This window comes from Saccopteryx bilineata, chromosome 1 (assembly GCF_036850765.1).
Source record: "Saccopteryx bilineata isolate mSacBil1 chromosome 1, mSacBil1_pri_phased_curated, whole genome shotgun sequence".
Lineage (NCBI taxonomy): Eukaryota > Metazoa > Chordata > Mammalia > Chiroptera > Emballonuridae > Saccopteryx > Saccopteryx bilineata.
The window spans coordinates 399,455,826-399,475,179 of record NC_089490.1 but is presented as its reverse complement, the minus strand read 5'-3'; the positions used below and the strand labels follow the sequence as shown (position 1 = coordinate 399,475,179).

Here is a 19,354-nt window from a genome sequence, read left to right as displayed (position 1 = left end):
AAAAAGGCCCGTGTCATGAACCTGTCCTAGACCATCAGAGCCTAGAATCCTGGAGGGGGGAAAGGGGCTGTAATCACAGGGACTAGAATGTTGGAATCTAGAACGCTGTAGTCAGAGAATCTTGGGAGATCTGGGATCTCATGTGTCTGGAATCTTGGGGGGAAGACTAGAATCCTGGGGGACCAGAAGACCTTGGAACTTAAACATCTTGGAGAGGATCTGAAATCCTGAGGAGTCCAGAATCTTGGAGGTCTAAAACTTGAAACTAGCACATCTTTGCACCGAGAATTGCTGGGCCTAGTGGTTTTGTGTAACCATAGCCCACCGTCAAAATTCCCTTGCTTGACAGGTGACCTTTCGGCACCTGCTTGAATACTTCCAGCAATGGGGAGCTCACTGCATAGAGTCATGGGAGGGAGAGAGCAGCCCAGAGTGCCGGCTGTGGGGGGAGGGAGGTAAGGGCTTGGGCAGCTCCCCTGCCTGAGGGTGGCGGCTATACTCCTTGGGCCCGCAGCCTCCTGGCTTGCCGCTGCTGCCAGCCAGCCGGAAGGACAGTGACTTCCAGAGGAAATGCATATTGATCCTGCTCTCAGCCTCCTGTGGCCTCTCCCAACCCAGCTCCTCCCTCCTGAGTTTGCAGCTCAGAGGTTTTGGGGATCACTGCTACCTGAGGGCTGCTAAGTCTACTTCTAAGTCTTGGTTCGGAGGTGAACAGGGGTCTTCCAAAGGTTTTGAAGCTGGGCCAGGCTGCCCCTGGGGTTAGGAGACTCCAGATAGCAGCCCTGGAAGTACTTCCCAAGCTCCCCACACTGGGGCGTGTCCTACAGCTGCTATGGGTTGTCCTGAGGTGGAGGCCTAAGCACCCGGACTCCTTCGTGCAGAGCACAGTATCTGTGGGCCTGGCACTGGCCTCAGCCCCGTCAGGGTTCCCTGGCCCATGCCCATCTCTCCCTTTGAGACATCGTGCCCCAGGTCTAATCCTCATTTGGGTCTCCTCCCATTCTGTTATTTTTCAGCCCCACATTGGGTCCCCCACTCTGTCCCTCCTTCTACCCTCAGCCCCTTCCCACCCCTCCCCCTCTTGAGGCTGTAATATCCGTTTCACGATTTGGGGGCTGAGTTGCTATAACAACAGACAGCGATTGTGTTGTGAAGAGCAGCTCACTCCCTGCACTGCCCGCCTCCCATGCTAGCTTCATCCCTGCAGCCTGGTTGGCTCCCCTCCCCACCTCCCCCAGCCCCAGCCTGGCCTCTTCCCTGGCCGTGTGTGTGTGTGTGTGTGTGTGTGTGTGTGTGTGTGTGTGTGTGTGTGTATGCATAACGTGCCCAGGGCCAATCTGCTGGGAAGGTGACATGAGACTGTCTTTTCATGGTTGCACTTGTGTGAGTCTGGTGTATGAGCTTCACATGGTATGTGTGCATGTGGGTGCACAGACACGCACGCTGTATTTGCTGCATTTCCCTCCAACGTGTGTCCCTGTTGGACTTGGCACTGGAGAAGGGCCACATTGGAGAAGGGTGGGAGACTATTCAGGGAAGTGTCTTGAGGTGGTGGGTCCCAATTGCATCAGATAGTCTGAACCTTGGACCTTGTGGGGGGACATCCTTGTAGCTGGGGGGAGGGGCAAGGAGGTGCAGCAGTTGCCTGATGACCTTTACTGCCCTTGATGGGTAAAGGTGGCTCAGGGAGCTGAGGGTGGGGACAGGAGACAAATACTATTACATTTTTCCTAAGCCCTGCCCTCTCCCCACCCCTTCTCACACCCATCTATAAGGGTCTGAGACACAGTCTGTGAGTCACTACACCTGCCTGTCTGTTCATCTATGCCCTGTCCCTGGCTGGATAAACATGTGTGTGTAGGCTGCAGGGAGAGGAGCCATGGGGGATGGGTAGAGCAGTGGGCTGTGGGGTCAGAGAGGCGATTTCACATCCACAGGCCCTGACTCAGCAGTTCTCATTCTCTGACTTCTCTAGTGGCCAAGGTGGGGCCAGCCTGAGGGTCTTTCCAAGGTCAGAGTGGGTCCCAGGTCTGAGATCTGACCCAGGGATTTCTTCCTGAACCCTTAGGAAATGCCACCTGCAGCCTGGGTCTCCCTGTCTTCCCATCACAGGCTGGGGAAGGAGACCTCTGGTAGTTGGGTGTCCTCATTCATCTACTCAGTAATTGACCACTCTGTGCCAAATGCCTCGGGGGGTAGAGGGCCCGTGGGCAGGTCCTCTGTATACACCTGTTCCCCTGGGTGTGTATTTGACTCTGAGTGTGTAGGCACCTGTATGCACAAGTTTGTGTATGTTCCTTGGCAAGCATGTGCTTCCTGTGGGTTTCTTGCCATGGTGGGTCTGCAGCTGTCCCTGTGTATTGCTTTGAGAGTGCCTGTGTGCACATGGATAAGTGTGCATGGCTGTGAGTGTGCCCTGTATTAGCAGTCGAATTGAGTTTTCCTGCATGTTCCTCTAGCTAAGGCAGCACCAACTACCACTGGCTGTGAGGGTCACAGACCCTGCAACAGCGATCAGGATCCTTGAGTGAGCTGGCTGCATGGTCTGGTACACACACACACACACACACACACACACAAACACACTCACACTGCTTCATTCAGAAGCCCACCGTCCAGCATTGTGACACACACGAGGTGCCAGGTCCACCTTTCATTGGCTGACTGAGTGAAGGGTTGTCCCATCCTTCCCATACTAATACACACGCACAGTGATGCAGACGCCCTGACAGGGCAGAACTTCACCCCGCACCACCCTTGCTCTGAAACTCACACTGTTGTCAGTTCTCTTCAGGGCAGTGTGTGCAGTAGCATTCCTGCCCTCAAACCTAACCTTGGGATTCCAAGCACGACTGGGAATCAGGCTTCGAACTCTTGGATTCCCATGAGGCAGGGCTGGGAAACTCCAAGCCCCTAGGTGTAACCAGCTCCCCTCCCTGCCTTTTCTTCCCCCACCGCCTTCGTCCTTATCCCAGCAAAGATACTCCCTCCTCAGTTCTAGGGTCATCCAGAGAACCCTCGAGCGGTGGGAGGCGGAGGCCAGGTTAGGGACTGGAAATAGCCCCTAACAGCCGCGGGCAGGGTTCCCCTTCCCTAGTCTCCTTGTTAGTCCGGGCCCGCCCCCGGACATAGCCAGCAGAGGGCGCTGCGGTCCGGGTCCCATATTGGTCCCGTTTGCTGGGTACCCCAAGTCGGGGCCTACAGCCTTCCCTTCCGCTCGTCCCAGCTCTGGGCACTGCCACATGGGCCCACCGGCTGGGGGATGGGAGACCCGAGGACCCAATTCAATGAGCGAGAGGCTAAGCGCCTGGGTTTCCAGGAGAGGCATTGTTGCTGGGTTGGGGGGGTCTACCTGTTTGGGGCCCAGGCGCCAGGGCTAAAGACTGCGAGAGGCGAGGAACGGATGCCCCGGGCCCGGACGCCTGGGTCCTTCTCAGGGGAGGGAGGTGGGCCTGTGGAGCCGCCGGACTGGCGGCTTTTCCGCCTTTGCATTGGCTGCGTCACTCGTCCTTTAGAGCAGTCTAGTCCAATGCGCGCGTCTGGGGGGCGGGCGCTGGTGCTGATGCTGCCGTCAGTCGGTGTTGCAGGGATGCGGCGGCGGGAGCAGCCGCCCTGACTCGCAGCGAATCCGCCTCCGAGCGGCACCGCGGCGGGGCGGGCGGGGACGCGGCGGGGAGCGAGCGAGGCGCGAGGCAGCCGACACCGCTAGCCCCGGTTCTGTCACCCACCGGAGACAGGGCGGCTCCGGGGCGCAGATCCCCACCGTCCAGTTCCTGGAGCCCCCAGAACCAGGTACGGGCGGTTGGGGGGGGGGCTGCGGCGGAGACGGGCGGGGGGCGGGAGCCGATCCCGGGAGGGGAGCGACCGGGGGGCGGGGGAAGCAAGGAGGATGGATTGGGGGGCGGGGGCGCTGCCGCGTTGAGAGGGCTGGCTGGGTGACAGAGGGGAGGCTGAGCGCCGGGGTGGGGGTCGGAGCCTCCCTGTGGAAGGGGCCCTGGCCCTGAGCTGGGGTGAATGGAGGTGGACGGAGGGTGGGGGAGAAGGAGGGCTGTGAGAGAGGCTCCGACGAGGAGGGGTCCCCGGTCTGTGCTAGCCCCTGGAAGCAGTGCTCGGCCGGAGGGACTGGGGAACTGCTGTGCTCTGAAGGGTCTGCAGGGGAGAAAGCAGCGAGGAACGGGGCTTGGTGGCGGGAGGAGAGGGGGCTGGCGAGGGGAAGAGAGTAGTGGAGAGGCGAGGAGCAGGGGCCAGGCCGAGGGCTCGTGCTGGGGGGCCCCACTGAAGACCAGGCGGTACTGGGGGATGGGAGCCAAGGAGAGGAGGTTATCGGGAGGGAGAAGAGGGGAAGGTGCCAAGGCGATTGAGGCAGAGATGGGTCTGAGCTGGGGGAGAGCTGGGGAAGATGGGGGGCCTGAGGGAGAGGAGCAGAAGCTTGTGGGGGAATGCTGGGGGTGATGAGAGAGGGAAACTGGGAATCAGTAGGAGGGGGCTGTGCTGGGTGGGACTGCACTGGGGCGGTGACAGGGTTATGGTCAGAGAGTGCTGCAGGGAGAGGAAGCTGCGGGGCCCTGGGCTGGCTTCCCGCCCCCAAAGAGAAAGGGACCTTTTCTCAAGTCCCAACCTCCTTCCCCGACTGTAGTAGACACCTGCCCTGGGTTCTTTGGGCTGGGGTAGGAACCCTTAAATCTTGATGGCCCTAGCAAGCAAAATTGGCTTTAGGGAGGCTGTTGTCTTCTTTACTCTCAATCCCCACTCGAGTCCTGGGTGAGGGTCTTTAGTGCTTGACTGAACCAGCAAGGTTTGGGAGGGGGCTGTTTCTTGGTGCCTGGAAGTGAAGGGGGAAGCTGTTCAGTTCTGAGTGATGGAATCAATTTCAGGGGGTGGGTCTTGGGTCTCCAGTCTTCTTGACTGCTTTGGGGGCTTCTGTACACCTTTGGTTTTGTATGTGTTGGGGGTGGGGTGGGGGGCGGCGAGGACCTTCCATTCATTCCTGCCCCTCCCTCTTGTCCACCTTCCCAGTTTCTGGGTATTCCTTTTGGGAATGGGTGGACTTTACCGCTTTGCATTCTCTATCTTCTGCCAGAGGAGTAGAAAGAAAGAAGGGAGGTCAGCTGGTCTGTTAACCAGGATGCTCTCTGTTTGCAGACTGCTTCTGCCACTCAGGTCCCTAACTCCTCTAAGGGATGCTGGCCTCTGAGGCTGGGCTGAGTCTTGCTTGGGGTAAGGGAGAAGAGTCTGGCAGGGGGTTCCTTCATTCCTACTAGAGGAGGTGTTCTCAGACCCATCTTGTCCTCAGATCCACAGGGGCGGATGGGACTGACAGGCTGGCAGAGGCCGGCGGTCACTCAGTGGGTGGCTGGGGAGTCCTCTCCAGGAGCTCAGGCCTCTTCCGGCTTCTTGGCCTGGGCCGAATCCACACTCTGGATCCCTGAGGGAGGGCTGGGTTCTGGAGGGGTTGTTGGGGACCTACCTCTGTTCCCTCCAGATACTGTCTCTACCCAGGTCCAGCTGCTCCCTCCCATCTGCCTTTGCCAGTGACATAGACAACTTGATGCTGATACATGTACTCTGTGGCACCCACCCAGACACACCTACATAGACACACATACCTGTGTATACAATGCACCTCCTGACAGCACACTACCTACACTCCTCGCCCAGAGGGAATGCCCCTCACCGCCTCAGAGAACTCCTCCAGGCACCTGCTGTCATGTACACGCTACACACATGGTTCCGACAGACCCCTGGAGCCCCAACAGGGCACCATCAGCCCTCAGTCTCCATCCAACCATCCACCTCCCCTGGTTCCTACAGTCATCCAGGCATACCTGTAGTCTTCCATACACTCCTCCACTGCCTGGGAAACACCCTCCCCTTCAGGACACCCACCCATGCACACCCCCAGATACATCAACACCTCCCACCCACTCATGCTCACAACACACGTCATTAAGTACCATGTTCTTGTCTGATCCCAAGCACTTTGCCCCAGGCCTTTGTGTGTGCACGTGTGTGAGCACACTGCACACACTCATGCATACTAATAGTCCCTTTAAACCTGGCTTCCTGCCTAAGCTTCTCTCTCACTTTCACTCTCTCTCTCTCCCTTGCTCTCATATCTTTGTAGCCTCAGAAAGCCCCCAAGCCCCAGGTGCTCCTGCCCCTCCTGACCACAGCCACAGTCCCTCCGCTAGTCCAGCTCTCAGCTACCCCTGGTCTTCCTTGGAACCTTCCCATTTCTAGGCACTCCCTCCCAACACTCACACTCCCCCTGACCCTTGGGGCCCTGCCCCTGGCTGGTGCTGACCATGCTGTTCATTCATTCTGAGCGCCTGAGCCCAACCCCTATGGGGACATCCTGACTGTCTTACATGCAACCAACCCTGCTGCTCCGTCTGTTGGGGAGCTCCCTGCCTGGCCCTGTCCACACTGGCAGGCCTGTGGGCTCTCAGAGGCTCATCCAACAAATAATCTAGCATGGGCTAGGCACCTCATTGTCATTTACAAAGCCACCGTTTAACACGTGAGGTAGGATGAGAGCAAGGCCCCACAGGCTCAGCTCTGTCTTTCTGCGGTTGTGGGCCTCAGTTTCCTCATCTGTAAAATGAGGGTCCTCATACCTACCTCACAGGGTTCTTTCAAGGACAAGATAAGATGATTATGGCAATGATCAGAGTAACAACTGTATTTACTGTAGCCCTGCTGTGAGCCTGGCTCTGTGCTCAGCGCTCTGGGAACTTTGCTGGGTCTGATGCATTTGTCAGGCACACAGTGAGCCCCCTGTAAATAGCAACTGTCTGCATCATTATTGTCATAACCTTCCACACACACCTGTCATAAATAGCATACTTTCGGGCACCTCACGCTTACTCAGAAGGCTGCCCCCGGAAGCCATCTGTCCCCTCTGCATGGCTGGGGTGTGCCCGCCCAGGTTGGAATCCCTGAGCTGTGCACAGCACAGTGATAGGCACAGGGGTGGGCTTGCTCTTCCCACTGCCTACCTCCCAGCTCTAGGCAACTGTGCTTTGCCCCCACTCCACCGCCACCGAGCCATTCAATTGTACCTCGGTCCCCAGCCCACCCAACCATCTTCTCAGCCCCACACACCTGGCAGCAGCATTGTCATGCGCACCTCAAGCTGTCACCTCTTGTACCCAGCCCCCTCATGCCTCTCTCCATGGACACAGACCTGCTCAGGAGGACGCATGAGCCCAGCTCGTGCTGCTGGGCAACTCCCATACCCTTCATACCCTTCAGCCCCATTCCTCCACTCTCCCACCTTCCTGGGCAGGAGGAGGTGTCCAGTAGATCGGAGAAGGGCCAGGGGAGGGGGGGAGGGGGAGAAATGAGCTGCACTTAGGTCCTCACTTCCAAGCTGTCTGACCTTAGAGGGGGGTTCCTTCTCTGCACATGTCAGTCTCACCATCTGTAGAAGGGGGCAGTGATAAGACCTGCCTTGTTACTTTCCTCACTGGGCCCCGGTGAGAATCAAAGGAAACAGGAGACACATGGAGTTTTGCAAACTGTAAAATGCTGAAAGAAGGAGTTTTAATAGTGATCACTAATACAACACATACTTTCCCACGTTAGTCTATGCTAGCCACTGTTCTAAGTGCTTTACATATGTTCACTCTTAATTTTGACACCACCACTGTTACCTCTATTTTACACGTAAGGAAACTGAAGCCCAGAGAACTTGCCCAAGGTCACACAGCTCCAGTGTCGGTGCCTCTAATCACTGCACGATCTCATTCTGCCCATTGCCGAGGTGTGGCTGGATGTGGACATGCACGAAGGCTTTTTTTTGTCTCTTCTAGGTCATGGGGGCTGGAAGGAGGCAGCAGGAAGGGGAGGTGGGAACTGTTTGCAGCCTGCCAACCCTGCCTAAGGTTTTAGGGAGGAGAGGGAACCCTCCAAAAAAAACACATTCTGTGACTGGAAGGGATCTCAGGGCTCAAATAGTTTGATGTCCCCCTTCCATATGACTCAGGAGCCCGTCTTGAGCATCTCTGAGCAGTAGTCATCCTGTCTCAGCTCACCCGCCTCCACAGATGGGGAACTCACCATCCCCCGGAGGCGGCCTCCTCTACTGCGGGATGCTTCGGATTGCCAGCAAGTTTCTCTTTATCTCGAGCCAAAACCTCCCTCCTCATAACAGGCACTTCTCCCACCTGTCCACGGGCTGCCTTCTGGGGCCACCAGAATGTGTGTAAACCCAGCTCTTCCTCCCTGGCGCCTGGGGGAGGCCCCTGTTGTCACACTCCCAGCTGGCATGAGAGGGAGCTGGCGAGAGAAGAGGACAGCCAGAGAGAGGCTGGCATTCCCATGGCTGGAGGGGTGTGTGTGTGTGTGTGTGTGTGTGTGTGTGTGTGTGTGTGAGAGAGAGAGAGAGAGAGAGAGAGAGAGAGAGAGGTGATGTAGATGTGACTAGAGAAAGGGCTGAGTGAATGCTGGGAGAAGACCCTGGCTAAGGGCTTTGATGACCTCGCCCCTGGAATCCATTTGCTCTACATCTAGTTGCTCGGTTTGCCTGGTGACACGGGGGCTAAGGCCTTTGGGAAGATGGCAAGGCCCACAAACGAAGGATGAAACAGCAGGCACAGTGGCGTTGGTAGTAGTTGGACTCTGCTGTGTGATGCTGGGCAGTCAATGTCCCTCTCTGAGACTCCGTTTCCACCTAAAAAAAAGAAGAAGAAGAGAAGCATGTATTCCATTAGCTTTGAGGTCTGTGTATTTCAGCTCTAGGGGCAAACTCAGAGTCTGGGCCATCTGCAGAGGGCAGTGGCACCCCGTGAAGGCCGGATCAGAGAAGGGTGGGCTCGGAGCCTGACACTGCCCTGTGGCCCGTGGCCAGTGCAGGGTACGAGTACAGCCACCCCTTACTTGTAATCGAACTTGAGCAAATGAATTCATCATTCTAAGCATAGGCTTCTTGTTTGTAAGACTGAGGTGACACAGCTACCTCCTGGAACTGGAGAATCAAGTGCACTGGTTGTCCAGTCTGTACCTGACTCACAGTGGGGAGCCCAAAAGTCATAGCCCAGATGCCACAGTGGCGCTGGCCTGGCCGTGGGAAGATGAGGAGGAGGTTGTCAGCTGAGGAGGACCCAGAAATAGTCTGGGGGAGGACTCAGCAGGGAAAAGAGCAGGACAAGGCCCTGAGAGCAGCCGAGTCACCCCCTTCCCCAGCACCCAGTGCTGCCGGCTCAAGGCTGCTGGGTCCATCTGGGGCAGGGGGCGCTGGGAGCTGACTGGGTCCAGAGTCCCAGATTACATTGGAGAGGTCAGTTCCCCGGGGCAGCAGTGGCTGGTGGTGTGCATGGCAGTGACGTCAGTCAGCAGGCTGGGTATCCCGAGGCTGCTCTGGCCAGGCCAGTGCTCGTGCACTGGCAGTGGGCACTGAACAAGAGTGGATCTTGGGGAGCAGTGCCTGAACTCTGTGGGAGCAGGGGGCTTCCATGGCATTGCATGAGCCTGGGGGGTCCTACACAATGCCAGGGGACACTGTCTACTTGATATAATTGTGCAAGGCAATGGTCCTGGTCACGGCCACGGGGAGATCTGAGGCCAGATGCTGTGTGTACGAAGAGTGGAAGAAGGATGGGGCATCCTAGCTTAGAAGGAAGCCCCTGTGTCCTGGGAGGAAGGGTCACTGAAGGCTGGGTCAGTAGAGGCTTGGGCCTGGGGCGTGAAGGCTGAAGGGAGGGGAAAGAACAGTAAGGAACAGGTGTCCTGGGAGCCATAGGGTGGGCTGGGTGGAAAGGACCCAGCTGTCTGCTTGGCTCATATTCCTCTTGGGACAGTGGTATCTGGGTCCCTGGAGAGAGGACCCAGGTAAGGCTAGGGCTTCTTCCTGGCCAGCCCTGCAGCCCCTGTGCCCCTGGCACTGGGCCAGGCTGGCCTGCGCTGCAGAGCTCGGGCTGTGGGGAGAATGAGTAATGAGCTTTGAGGGGGTGCAGTCCCAGACCCTGGCCTCGCCCCTCCCGGTAGGCACCCAGAAGTTCAGCCTCTGTCCCCATAGCTAGCTCCCAGACACGTGCCTGTGCATAGCACACCCTTCCGTCCCACACTGTCCCTCCACATCTTGGCACACACACAGACCATTGGAGTCACCCCTTCCTAGACTTTCAGTGAATTTGCTGCCATCACCTGCCCAATCAGGGGACATTCTTTCTGGTTCTCAGGCCTCGACTTCCCAGTCCCTGGAGGCCTCTCCACCATCCTTCACTCTATTGGTCCTCTGCCAACTTCCTGAATGAGGGCACCCTGCCCCTAGGCTTTCAGCAAGTACCCCTCTGCCCTCTCTCTAGCAGGCAAGGATGTATGACAGAGGCACTGGGCTGGGGAGCAGGGCAGGGTGACTAAAATCCCCTCCCTCTCCTGAGCTGAGGGGTGACAGGACAGCGGCACAAAATTCTATTCCTTCTGCCAGTGGAAATCAATAGCTAATTAATTCCTACCCCAAAATAGTGTCAGGAGATGGGGGCTGGGAGAGAGGCTGAAAGAGGCTAGGCCAGACTGAGACTGAGACCCCAGCAGGGGAGGGAGAGAGGATGCCATCAGGGGCTGTGCATCTGCTGGGGGTCACTGGCTGACCCTTCTGGAGAACAGGAGTGTGGCCTTTCCCTCCCCGCGCCTGCGGTCTCCCTCCCATGCCCTGGGCTGGAGTGGGAGTGTGTGTGTGCGGGGGTAAAGGCGTCAATCAGGCTGGGAGCAGGTGCTGCATTTAATTTGATTGGCTAATTAGCCCGCTCATGTTAATTATCCCCATTACCCAATGAGGAGAGGCAGTGGCAAAGCTATATATAACCCCATAGTGTTTAGAGGGAGAGGGGCTGCTGCCTGGATTGCCTCTGCCTCTGTCTGGGAAGGGGCAGCCCTTGGAGGGGTACTTGAGTCCCTCTTGGAGTCTGTAGGATTGGGGGCTTCCGTCAGAAGGAGCCAGAGGGAAGGACCTGTGAACTGGGCTTTGAGGGTCTATTGGAGATGGCTCCCTAAACACTATCACCAGCCTCCTGAGGACTTCTCTACCCCATCTTCCTTCTACACATGCCATTTCAACCGTCCCTGCCCTCCCCTTCACTATGGAGTTTTAGGGAGTCCCTAGCTTTCTCTCTCTTCCTTCATACACCAGCTACTCCCACATAGCTCTTTATTATTCTTTTTTAATTAATTGACTGATTAGAGAGAGAAAAGCATTGACTTGTTGTTTCATTCATTCATGCATTTATTGGTATGTGCCCTGACCTGGGATCGAACCCACAACCTCGGCACATCAGGATGATGCTCCAATCAACTGAGTACCTGGCCAACACCCACATAGCGCTTTGACTCCTCACCACACCCCTCCAGCGTTCTCCCTCTTCAAGTCACCCCTCTCCTCTTCTTTTGCTTTCCATCTCTCTGAGCTACACCTGCGGCTGTCCTGCCCTTTGTCCTTTCTGGAGACAGACAGATGTGGATCTAAGTTTCAGTTCCCTGCTGACTTGTTGTGTGACCTTGGGCAAGTCCCTAGACTTCGCTGTGTGGGCTTCCCCAATGGTCAATGGGAATAATGGGGCCTTTCAGATTGATGAAGTAAAATGACATTTATAAAAATGCCCAGCATCCAGGGTCTTGACAAATGCAGTTTGAATTTGGAATTTAATTTTATCTGTCTGTCTTCTCTCTCCTTTTCTCCCCATTAGGCAGCCTTGCTCCTCCATTACTCTTCTGTCTCTGTCACTTTTCATGCAATCCTTCTTTCACTTCTTCTTTCAATCTTTCCATGTCTTTTACTAAACTCTGGCCCCTCCCCTGCTTCTCTCTCAGACTTCTCCCCACCTCCTTCCCTTCCTCCCTCCCCCAAATAAAATCAATGCAATATTCAGGAGGGTTGTTGGATATAAATAATTACGACTTGGAGTTTAACGAGATGCAAATTCCCCTCCCCTGCGTGGGGTATAAATTGCTCTCTGACAGCCTGTTACAAGGGTAATCATTTCAGAAAGGCAATTTTATGCAAATGAGCCTGCCTCCTGGTGGCTCCCCCAGCCCTGGATGGGGAGGAGAGGTGAAACTGAGAGGTGAAGAGAACCCAGGTATTGGGCCAGGTCTGAGGCTGAGGACTAGGAGCTGGAGGTTGAGGGTGACAGGCATTTAGGTTCTGGAAGGATCCACGCTGGTGAGCAGTGGGGTTGAGGCCCAGAAAAGGGTGAGTGTGGTTGGGGTGGAGGGTTGGGGAGTGGAGGAAAGAAGTCAGATGCCTGTGTCCTTGCATGGAGGGAGAAGGCTTGGGGCCTGGATGCCTTGGTCCTGTCTGGCTTCTCTCCCTTACCCCTTTTCCAGCCAGGTTACTCTGTGATACCATTGACGAATTGACATTTAATTAATCCCAATGAATTATTTAGCAACTTCATTATCCAGCATCAGGGGCTGATAAGAGAGAGCCTTGGCTGGGGTGGGAGCCATGCTTAGGGGTTGGGTGGGCTCAGAGGGGAAGGGGTTGAGGTCACCGGCTGTAGGAGCTGACCCTGGTCCTGACGGCAGGCGAGGGTGAAGGCATCCGGGTTGGGCCCCTACTGGACTCTACCGTGTTACCTGTCCACGTCTTAAACCAAAAATGTCCTGAGGGAGTGCCATCTCTCTCCCCTCAAGTGTTGAGCTCCGGCATTCCCATCCCCGGAGGTTTCTCTGGCTCTCCAGGTCAGGGCGGCTCCTCAAGTCCTAGAGGGAAACTGCTGGGCTCTTGCTGGTTATGAGGGGGGATCTGGACACCGACAGCTTCCCCTCCTCAGAGCCCCTCGTTAACCGTTTCCTCTCTCTTTTCCTGCAGGCATCCCTCCCCCATCTCTCGTCGGAGCCCGCAGCGGGGGAGGGGCGCCTCCGCGGTGGCTCGGAGAAGCCGGCACTTGGGCCTCCGCGCGCCTCGCCTCGGGGCCAGGCCCATGGCACTGTGAGCCGGCGAGGGAGCCCCGCTCGGTGCGGAGGGCGCCCGGCCCCCTCCCCGCCCCATGTGCCCGCGGCTCTGAAGCCTGAGCGGGGCCGGGGGCCGGGTGGGGCCGGGGCCGCCGGAGGCATGGCGCCCGGGATCCCGTGGCGGCCGCCGTCGCCGCCGCTGTTGCTGCTGCTGCTGCTGCTGCTGGCGGCGGGCGCGGGCGGCCTGGAGTTCGGCGGCGGCCCGGGGCAGTGGGCTCGCTACGCACGCTGGGCGGGCGCGGCGAGCAGCGGGGAGCTCAGCTTCAGCCTTCGCACCAACGCCACGCGCGCGCTGCTGCTCTACCTGGACGACGGCGGTGACTGCGACTTCCTGGAGCTGCTGTTGGTGGAAGGGCGCCTGCGGCTGCGCTTCACGCTGTCGTGCGCTGAGCCGGCCACGCTGCAGCTGGACACGCCAGTGGCCGACGACCGCTGGCATATGGTACTGCTGACCCGCGACGCGCGCCGCACGGCGCTGGCGGTGGACGGCGAGGCCCGAGCCGCAGAGGTGCGCTCGAAGCGGCGCGAGATGCAGGTGGCCAGCGACCTGTTCGTGGGCGGCATCCCGCCCGACGTGCGCCTCTCGGCGCTCACGCTCAGCACGGTCAAGTACGAGCCGCCCTTCCGCGGCCTCCTGGCTAATCTGAAATTGGGCGAGCGGCCACCGGCACTGCTGGGCAGCCAGGGCCTGCGCGGCGCCGCCGCCGACCCGCTGTGCGCGCCCACGCGCAACCCCTGCGCCAACGGCGGCCTCTGCACGGTGCTGGCCCCCGGTGAGGTGGGCTGCGACTGCAGCCACACGGGCTTCGGCGGCAAGTTCTGCAGTGAAGGTGAGCCCCGGGAGCCACCGCGGGGCGCCTGGGCGTGGGAGGGAGGGGCTGGAGGTCTTTGGGGTCAGGTCCTGTGAATGTGCGCCACCATGCGAGGGTCGTGAGGCCTGTCCCGTGTGGGACGGGTGTCGGGGCAGAGCACGTGTGGATAGCTCGTGAGCGCTGGAGGCAGGTTAGGGTGGGCGTGGCCTTCGAGGGCTTAGCTCCCCCCACTCCAGAGGATCCTTTGGCTACATGTAGGTAGGCGTGTGTAGTCAGGTCCTGGCGAGACGGTGAAGGTCTGACCCCTGAGGGCCTGTGGATTGGGCCAGAGAGGGGACATGAGGCGCCTCAGACACTTGTGGCTGTGGTCTGTGTGGGCGTGGCCTACGAGGGCAGTGGGCGTGGCCTTGTGGGCGGGAGTCTGAGGGCGTAAGGTTGGAGGCCGGTGCGGGAGTCCTGCATACAGTCAGTGGGTAGGGTCTGTATGGCTAGGCCACGTAGGGCTGTGAGGGCAAACCGCTAGGCTGGGGCACGCGGGGCGGGTGCTGCTGGCTGCAGTCTGTGGCCGTAGGCGAGTGAAGGGCGGGAAAGACCGCCTCTGAGGACCCTCTGAGATAGGTGGGTCAAGGCCTAGGCGTGAGGGCTGTGTGCGTGGGGAGGACGGCACGAAGGCGCATGAGGGCGAGTGGGGATGGCGAGGCTGTGACTGCACGTTCCCGGAGGGCGGGACCCCAGCCTTTCTTATTTCCAGAATCCGCAGAGCGCCTTCGGGAGGCGGCTGAGGCTTCTCGACTAGGAGTTAAGGGATTTGTTAAAGGGCAAAAAGTGGCTAGGCTCTCCCAGATGAGAGAGAGCCAGGGAGGAAGTGGAAGCTTCTGTTTCAAACATCCAGTCTTTACCAGCCTGGGCTTCGGAAGGGAGACTAGTCGTCTGGAGAGGGGTTGGTAGGACGCTGGAGGGTGGGATCGAATGTGGAAGAGGGGCTCCAAAGGGAGGGAGGGAGAGGTTCTGCCAGCAAGCCAGCTAGCTGCACCAGGCAGAGAGGGGCGAAGTGAGAGGATCAGTCGCACCCGGCCTGGGGCGGGCTGTGGTTTTGGTGGGGCTGGGGGAAGGAGGCAGTTTTAGGCACCTATTGTACTCTGGTTGGGGAGTGGGAGAGTTTCCCCATCTCCCTCGCCCCAGGTCAGGGGCCGCTGTTCTCTGCAGACATGTGCGAACAGAAATGCTTTCCTCTCCCTGGAAGCTGTGAGCCACTCAGCAGTTGTGTGTGCCTTCCCTAGAGAGGTAGTCTTTGGGGAGTGTGTGCCTATGCACAGGTGTGCCCCCAATCTAGTGTGGCCCTGGGACTGCTCTGGGGATGAGTGTCCTCGTGGCTGGCACTATGTGGACAGCCATAGGAGGAGCTGACTCTGCCCGTGTGGCCTTGGGTTTAGGAAATCTGTACTGTGCACAGGAGTTTGATAAGGTGTTTTGGATTGCTTTTGTGTGGTTATTTGGGCAAGGTTGGGGAATAGATCTTCAGAAACTGTGTATTAAGTTAACCTGCTGCCTTCTCGCCTTTTCCCTACGGAGTTCAGATGCTCCCTAAACTGTGAAATTGTGTATCTGTGTGTTTGCCTGCATGCAAAGACCTGTGAGTCTGGCAGTGTGTATATGTGTGAATGAGACTGTTTGAATAGTAACGTTTACAGATTGAAATCTAGTGCCCAGTAGAGTGAGGAGTACTCAGAGTAAGGGCATGTGCTCATGTGTACGTACCCATGTGCATGTATTAATGCGAGGCCTTGGTAAGACACCTAGACTCCATGAGGGATTTCTCTTTCTATGACCTTTCTATGACTCTGTGGTCCCCGTGACATCTCCCATTCAAGCCTTCCTAAAAAGATAGGATGAACCATCCTTCTAACTTGATGGAAGGGAAATTTGAGCCAGAGAGAGGTACAGTAATTGGTCCATAGTCTCACTGTGTAGAATTGGGCCTGGGTGTATGAAAAATGCAGCCGGAAGCACCCTGGTCAGACAGAGCACTGTATTCATTCCCTGAAAGGATTAATTGGCCAGAGGCTCCCAGTGAGCCAAAGTGTGTGCTTCTGAATGGGATTGTGTGGTTGTGTGTCTGAGATATGCTCGAGTGCCTGTGTTGAGAGGGACTGTTTTGTGTATCATATGAATATGTGCTGGATATATATCAGAGGTGTCATCTGTGTTGGAGCTGTGAGAGGTGGCTATGTATATGACCCATTGTATGTATGTAGCATGTTTATAGTATCTGTTGAGGGTGTCGTGCTTTGTCTGTGATAAAAAGGCAAGGATATTCATCTCTATTCCCTGCACCTAATATAGTATCAGTCACTTAGTGGGTGTTTGATATAGATTTGTGGAATGAGTGGATATTAATATGTATTTGAGAAATTAAAGGCTTGGGGTAAGGCTGGATATGCATATGAAAATATGCATGTGCATATTTTCAGATACATGTTGTGGGTGGGCTGGGGGTTGTAAACACTGATTGCATCTGGAGATTACAGGCCCAGTGACAGCTCTGATTCTCCTTCCCACCCCATAATCAAATTCCCTCTCCTTATATTTTTGTTTCTGATTTTCTGGGCAGCTTTTGTAATACCCTGTGCTCATTACACTTCTAGTACATTTTCACCTAGCCAAGGAGGAATGAAATGGGCTCCCAGCCTTGGCTATTGGGGTTAAAGGAGGAAGACTTCAAGGAAGCAGCCCTGGGTCCTGATCTCCAAGACAGATCTTAGGGTCAGAGGCCACAAGCTTCCCTGGAAGTTACAGTTACTTCATTATTATCTGCTTTCAGTGATTCTCAAGTTTTTCTGAGATTAAGGATGTTATTTTTAATTTTTATTTATTTTTTTTGTATTTTTCCAAAGTGAGAAGCGGGGGGCAAGGGGAGGCCAACAGACAAACTCCCGCATGTGCCTGACTGGGATCCACCCGGCATGTCCACCAGGGGGTGATGTTCTGCCCATCTGGGGCGTTGCTCTGTTGCAACTGGAGCCATTCTAGCGCCTGAGGTGGAGGCCATGGAGCCATCCTTAGTGCCCAGGCCAACTTTGCTCTACTGGAGCCTTGGCTGTGGGAGGGGAAGAGAGAGAGATAGAGAGAAAGGAGGGGGAAGGGGGGAGAAGCAGATGGGCGCTTCTCCTGTGTGCCCTGACTGGGAATCGAACCTGGGACTTCCACACACTGGGCTGATGCTCTACTACTGAGCCAATTGGCCAGAGCCAAAGGATGTTTTTAAAGCCAGTAATTCACAAGTATCCTTTTCCAAATAGTAGTTATTTTTATATCTGTTTATTGTGAAAATAGATGACTCAAAGCTACTATAAATTCAGGAAAGCTTTTAGATGACTGGTGTTATATTTGCTATTGTGGTTAATCCAGTATACATTGGAAAAAATGGTTTTAGCTTTATATGCAAGACATACCGACCTGCCTTCAGGTATCTGGTGTGCATATGGATTTGCGGACCCTTTGGATCCCTCCCTCCTCCCCTCCTTCCCAGGTCTGGCCCTACCCATTGAGTGAGAATCTCCATGTTAGGAAATTTTCTTTTTTCCTCTGGGGTGTCTGGCTGCAGGTAGTTGAAGACAGAGCTAAGTATGAACAACTGAGTGTGTGGGCCTGCTGCTGATTACCCGCCAAAGCTGGGCTGGAGTAGACCAGAATTCTGTAGTGGTTTGTATGCGAACTCTTCCTCATGTCACTCCTGTGTATAGAGAAGGGCTGAAAGGTGATCGAGGAAGAAGGGTGTGCAGGTGTGTGGGAGACCGCCAGAGGCGTGGGGCTGCAGAGGTATGGGACCGTGTTCTTCTATGTGTACCTCGCTTGGGACAAAAGTATGAAACTAGTGGTAAAGTGCATGTTGCCAGTAAGGTAGAGACAGGTGCTTGTGTGTGTGTGTTTGTAAGTTTGTTAGTGATTTTATTCAACAGGGAGTTTTCAAGGCCTCCTTTGTGATAGGCCTTGTGTTCAGAGATGATAAGATGCTGCTCCAGGAGTTGACTGTTTAATTGGGGAAGCAGATAAAAAAACCAGTTCAGGCCCTGGCCGGGTAGCTTAGTCGGTGAGAGCGCTGTCCCGAAACAATAAGGTTGTGCGTTCGATCCCCGGTCAGGACACACACAGGAAGCAACTAGTGAACATACAATTAAGTGGAACAACAAATGAATGCTTCCCTCTTTCTCTATCTCTTTCCCCCTCTCCCTTTCTCTCCCTATTTCTTTAAAATTAATCAATAAAAGAACTAAAACAAAACAACAACAACAACAAAAATCAGCCCATTGTGTGGTTAAGAGAGCAGCTCCTGCAGCCAGACAGCCTGGGCAGTGACCTGAGACTGAAACTCCCTGCCCTGGTTTCCTTGTCTGTAAAATGGGGACAATCATAGTACCTACGTTATAGATTTGTTGTGAGAGTTAAATTAGCTCATTTTTGTGAAGTGCTCAGAATAGTGTCTAGCACATAGAAAATGCTAATAAACAACAGCAAAAGAACAATGCAAAGTAGTGTAATATACACCGCAAGGAATGCAGAGAGACAGTGTGGCTTAGTGACTAAACCATAGACTCCCGAGCCTGAGATCGGGATTCAAGTGTGACTTCTGTCCTCACTATCGGCCTGTGACATTAGATGAGTACCTAACCTTCAGATTAATTTACCTAAATGGGGATAAGCAGGCACACCATCCCAGGTGTGTTATGGGAATTAAATGAGTGTGTGGTACATACTAAGCGGTGAATAAATGGTAGTTACTATTATAGGCAGAAGTGCGCTTGGGGTTTTGAAGAAGGGGAGAGCTTAAAAGTCTGGAGGGTCGGTAATAAAAACATGCTATTTAAGATCGGCCTTGTGCATTGACTACTAAGCTTGATTTAGGGCAGGTCGCTCCAAGCAAAGGAACCTGTAAGAACGAAGGCACGGAAGGGGTGAAATGTAGTCATGTCTGTAGAGGGGCCCCGAACTGCACAGGGAAAATGGTGGAAACTAAAGTAGAAGGAGCCGATTGAGACCAAGTCTTGGAGTTTTGACTTAAGTCATTCAGCTAACATTTATTGGATGCTGACTGTCTATAGAGTACTGGCAGATGGAGCCACAAAAGGCTTTTGAGCAGGTGTATGAATAAAAAGAGATGTTTTGGAAGCTGGGAATGAGGTGTAGAACGGATGAAAGGGGGCAGAGTTATGCCATAGGTCAGTGAGTCGGGAGGTGGTTCAGGAAAGAGATACCGAGGCCCCGCCCCTCGGTTGTCTTGGGAGCGGCAAGGCAGGGTGGTGGCCGCTGTCTGGGCAGCGTGGGCGCAGTGGCCGAGAGACATTGCTGAGCCTGGAGCTGTGGGCTGGAGGCGGGAAGGGGCAGAGAGGATGAGATTTCAGGTTCGTGTGGCTGAGAGGATGGTGGGTGGGTGCAAGGAAAAGGGGAGTCAGGAGGGGGGCAGGTTTGGCCGCAGATCATGCGTGTGTCGAGTTGTGACATCACTTGGTATTGCGAGACAGAAGTGTCCAGACAGCAAGCCCCACAGCTTTGAACTGAAGGTGGGGCTGCCGATGGAGACCTGGGAGCCT

The 19,354-nt window shown here is 55.7% G+C and overlaps 1 protein-coding gene across 23 annotated transcripts in view; it reads left to right on the top strand.

The window, feature by feature from the left end:
* The first annotated feature begins 3,627 nt into the window (after window positions 1–3,627).
* NRXN2 (neurexin 2) overlaps window positions 3,628–19,354 on the top strand; it is a 111,120-nt gene continuing 95,393 nt past the window's right edge. For all 23 annotated transcript variants that reach the window (XM_066251912.1, XM_066251906.1, XM_066251904.1 and 20 more), the window contains exons 1-2: window positions 3,628–3,792; window positions 12,812–13,784. In XM_066251912.1, the coding sequence (XP_066108009.1) occupies window positions 13,055–13,784 (730 nt within the window). In that variant the 5' untranslated portion in view covers window positions 3,628–3,792; window positions 12,812–13,054. The remainder of the gene's footprint in view (window positions 3,793–12,811; window positions 13,785–19,354) is intronic.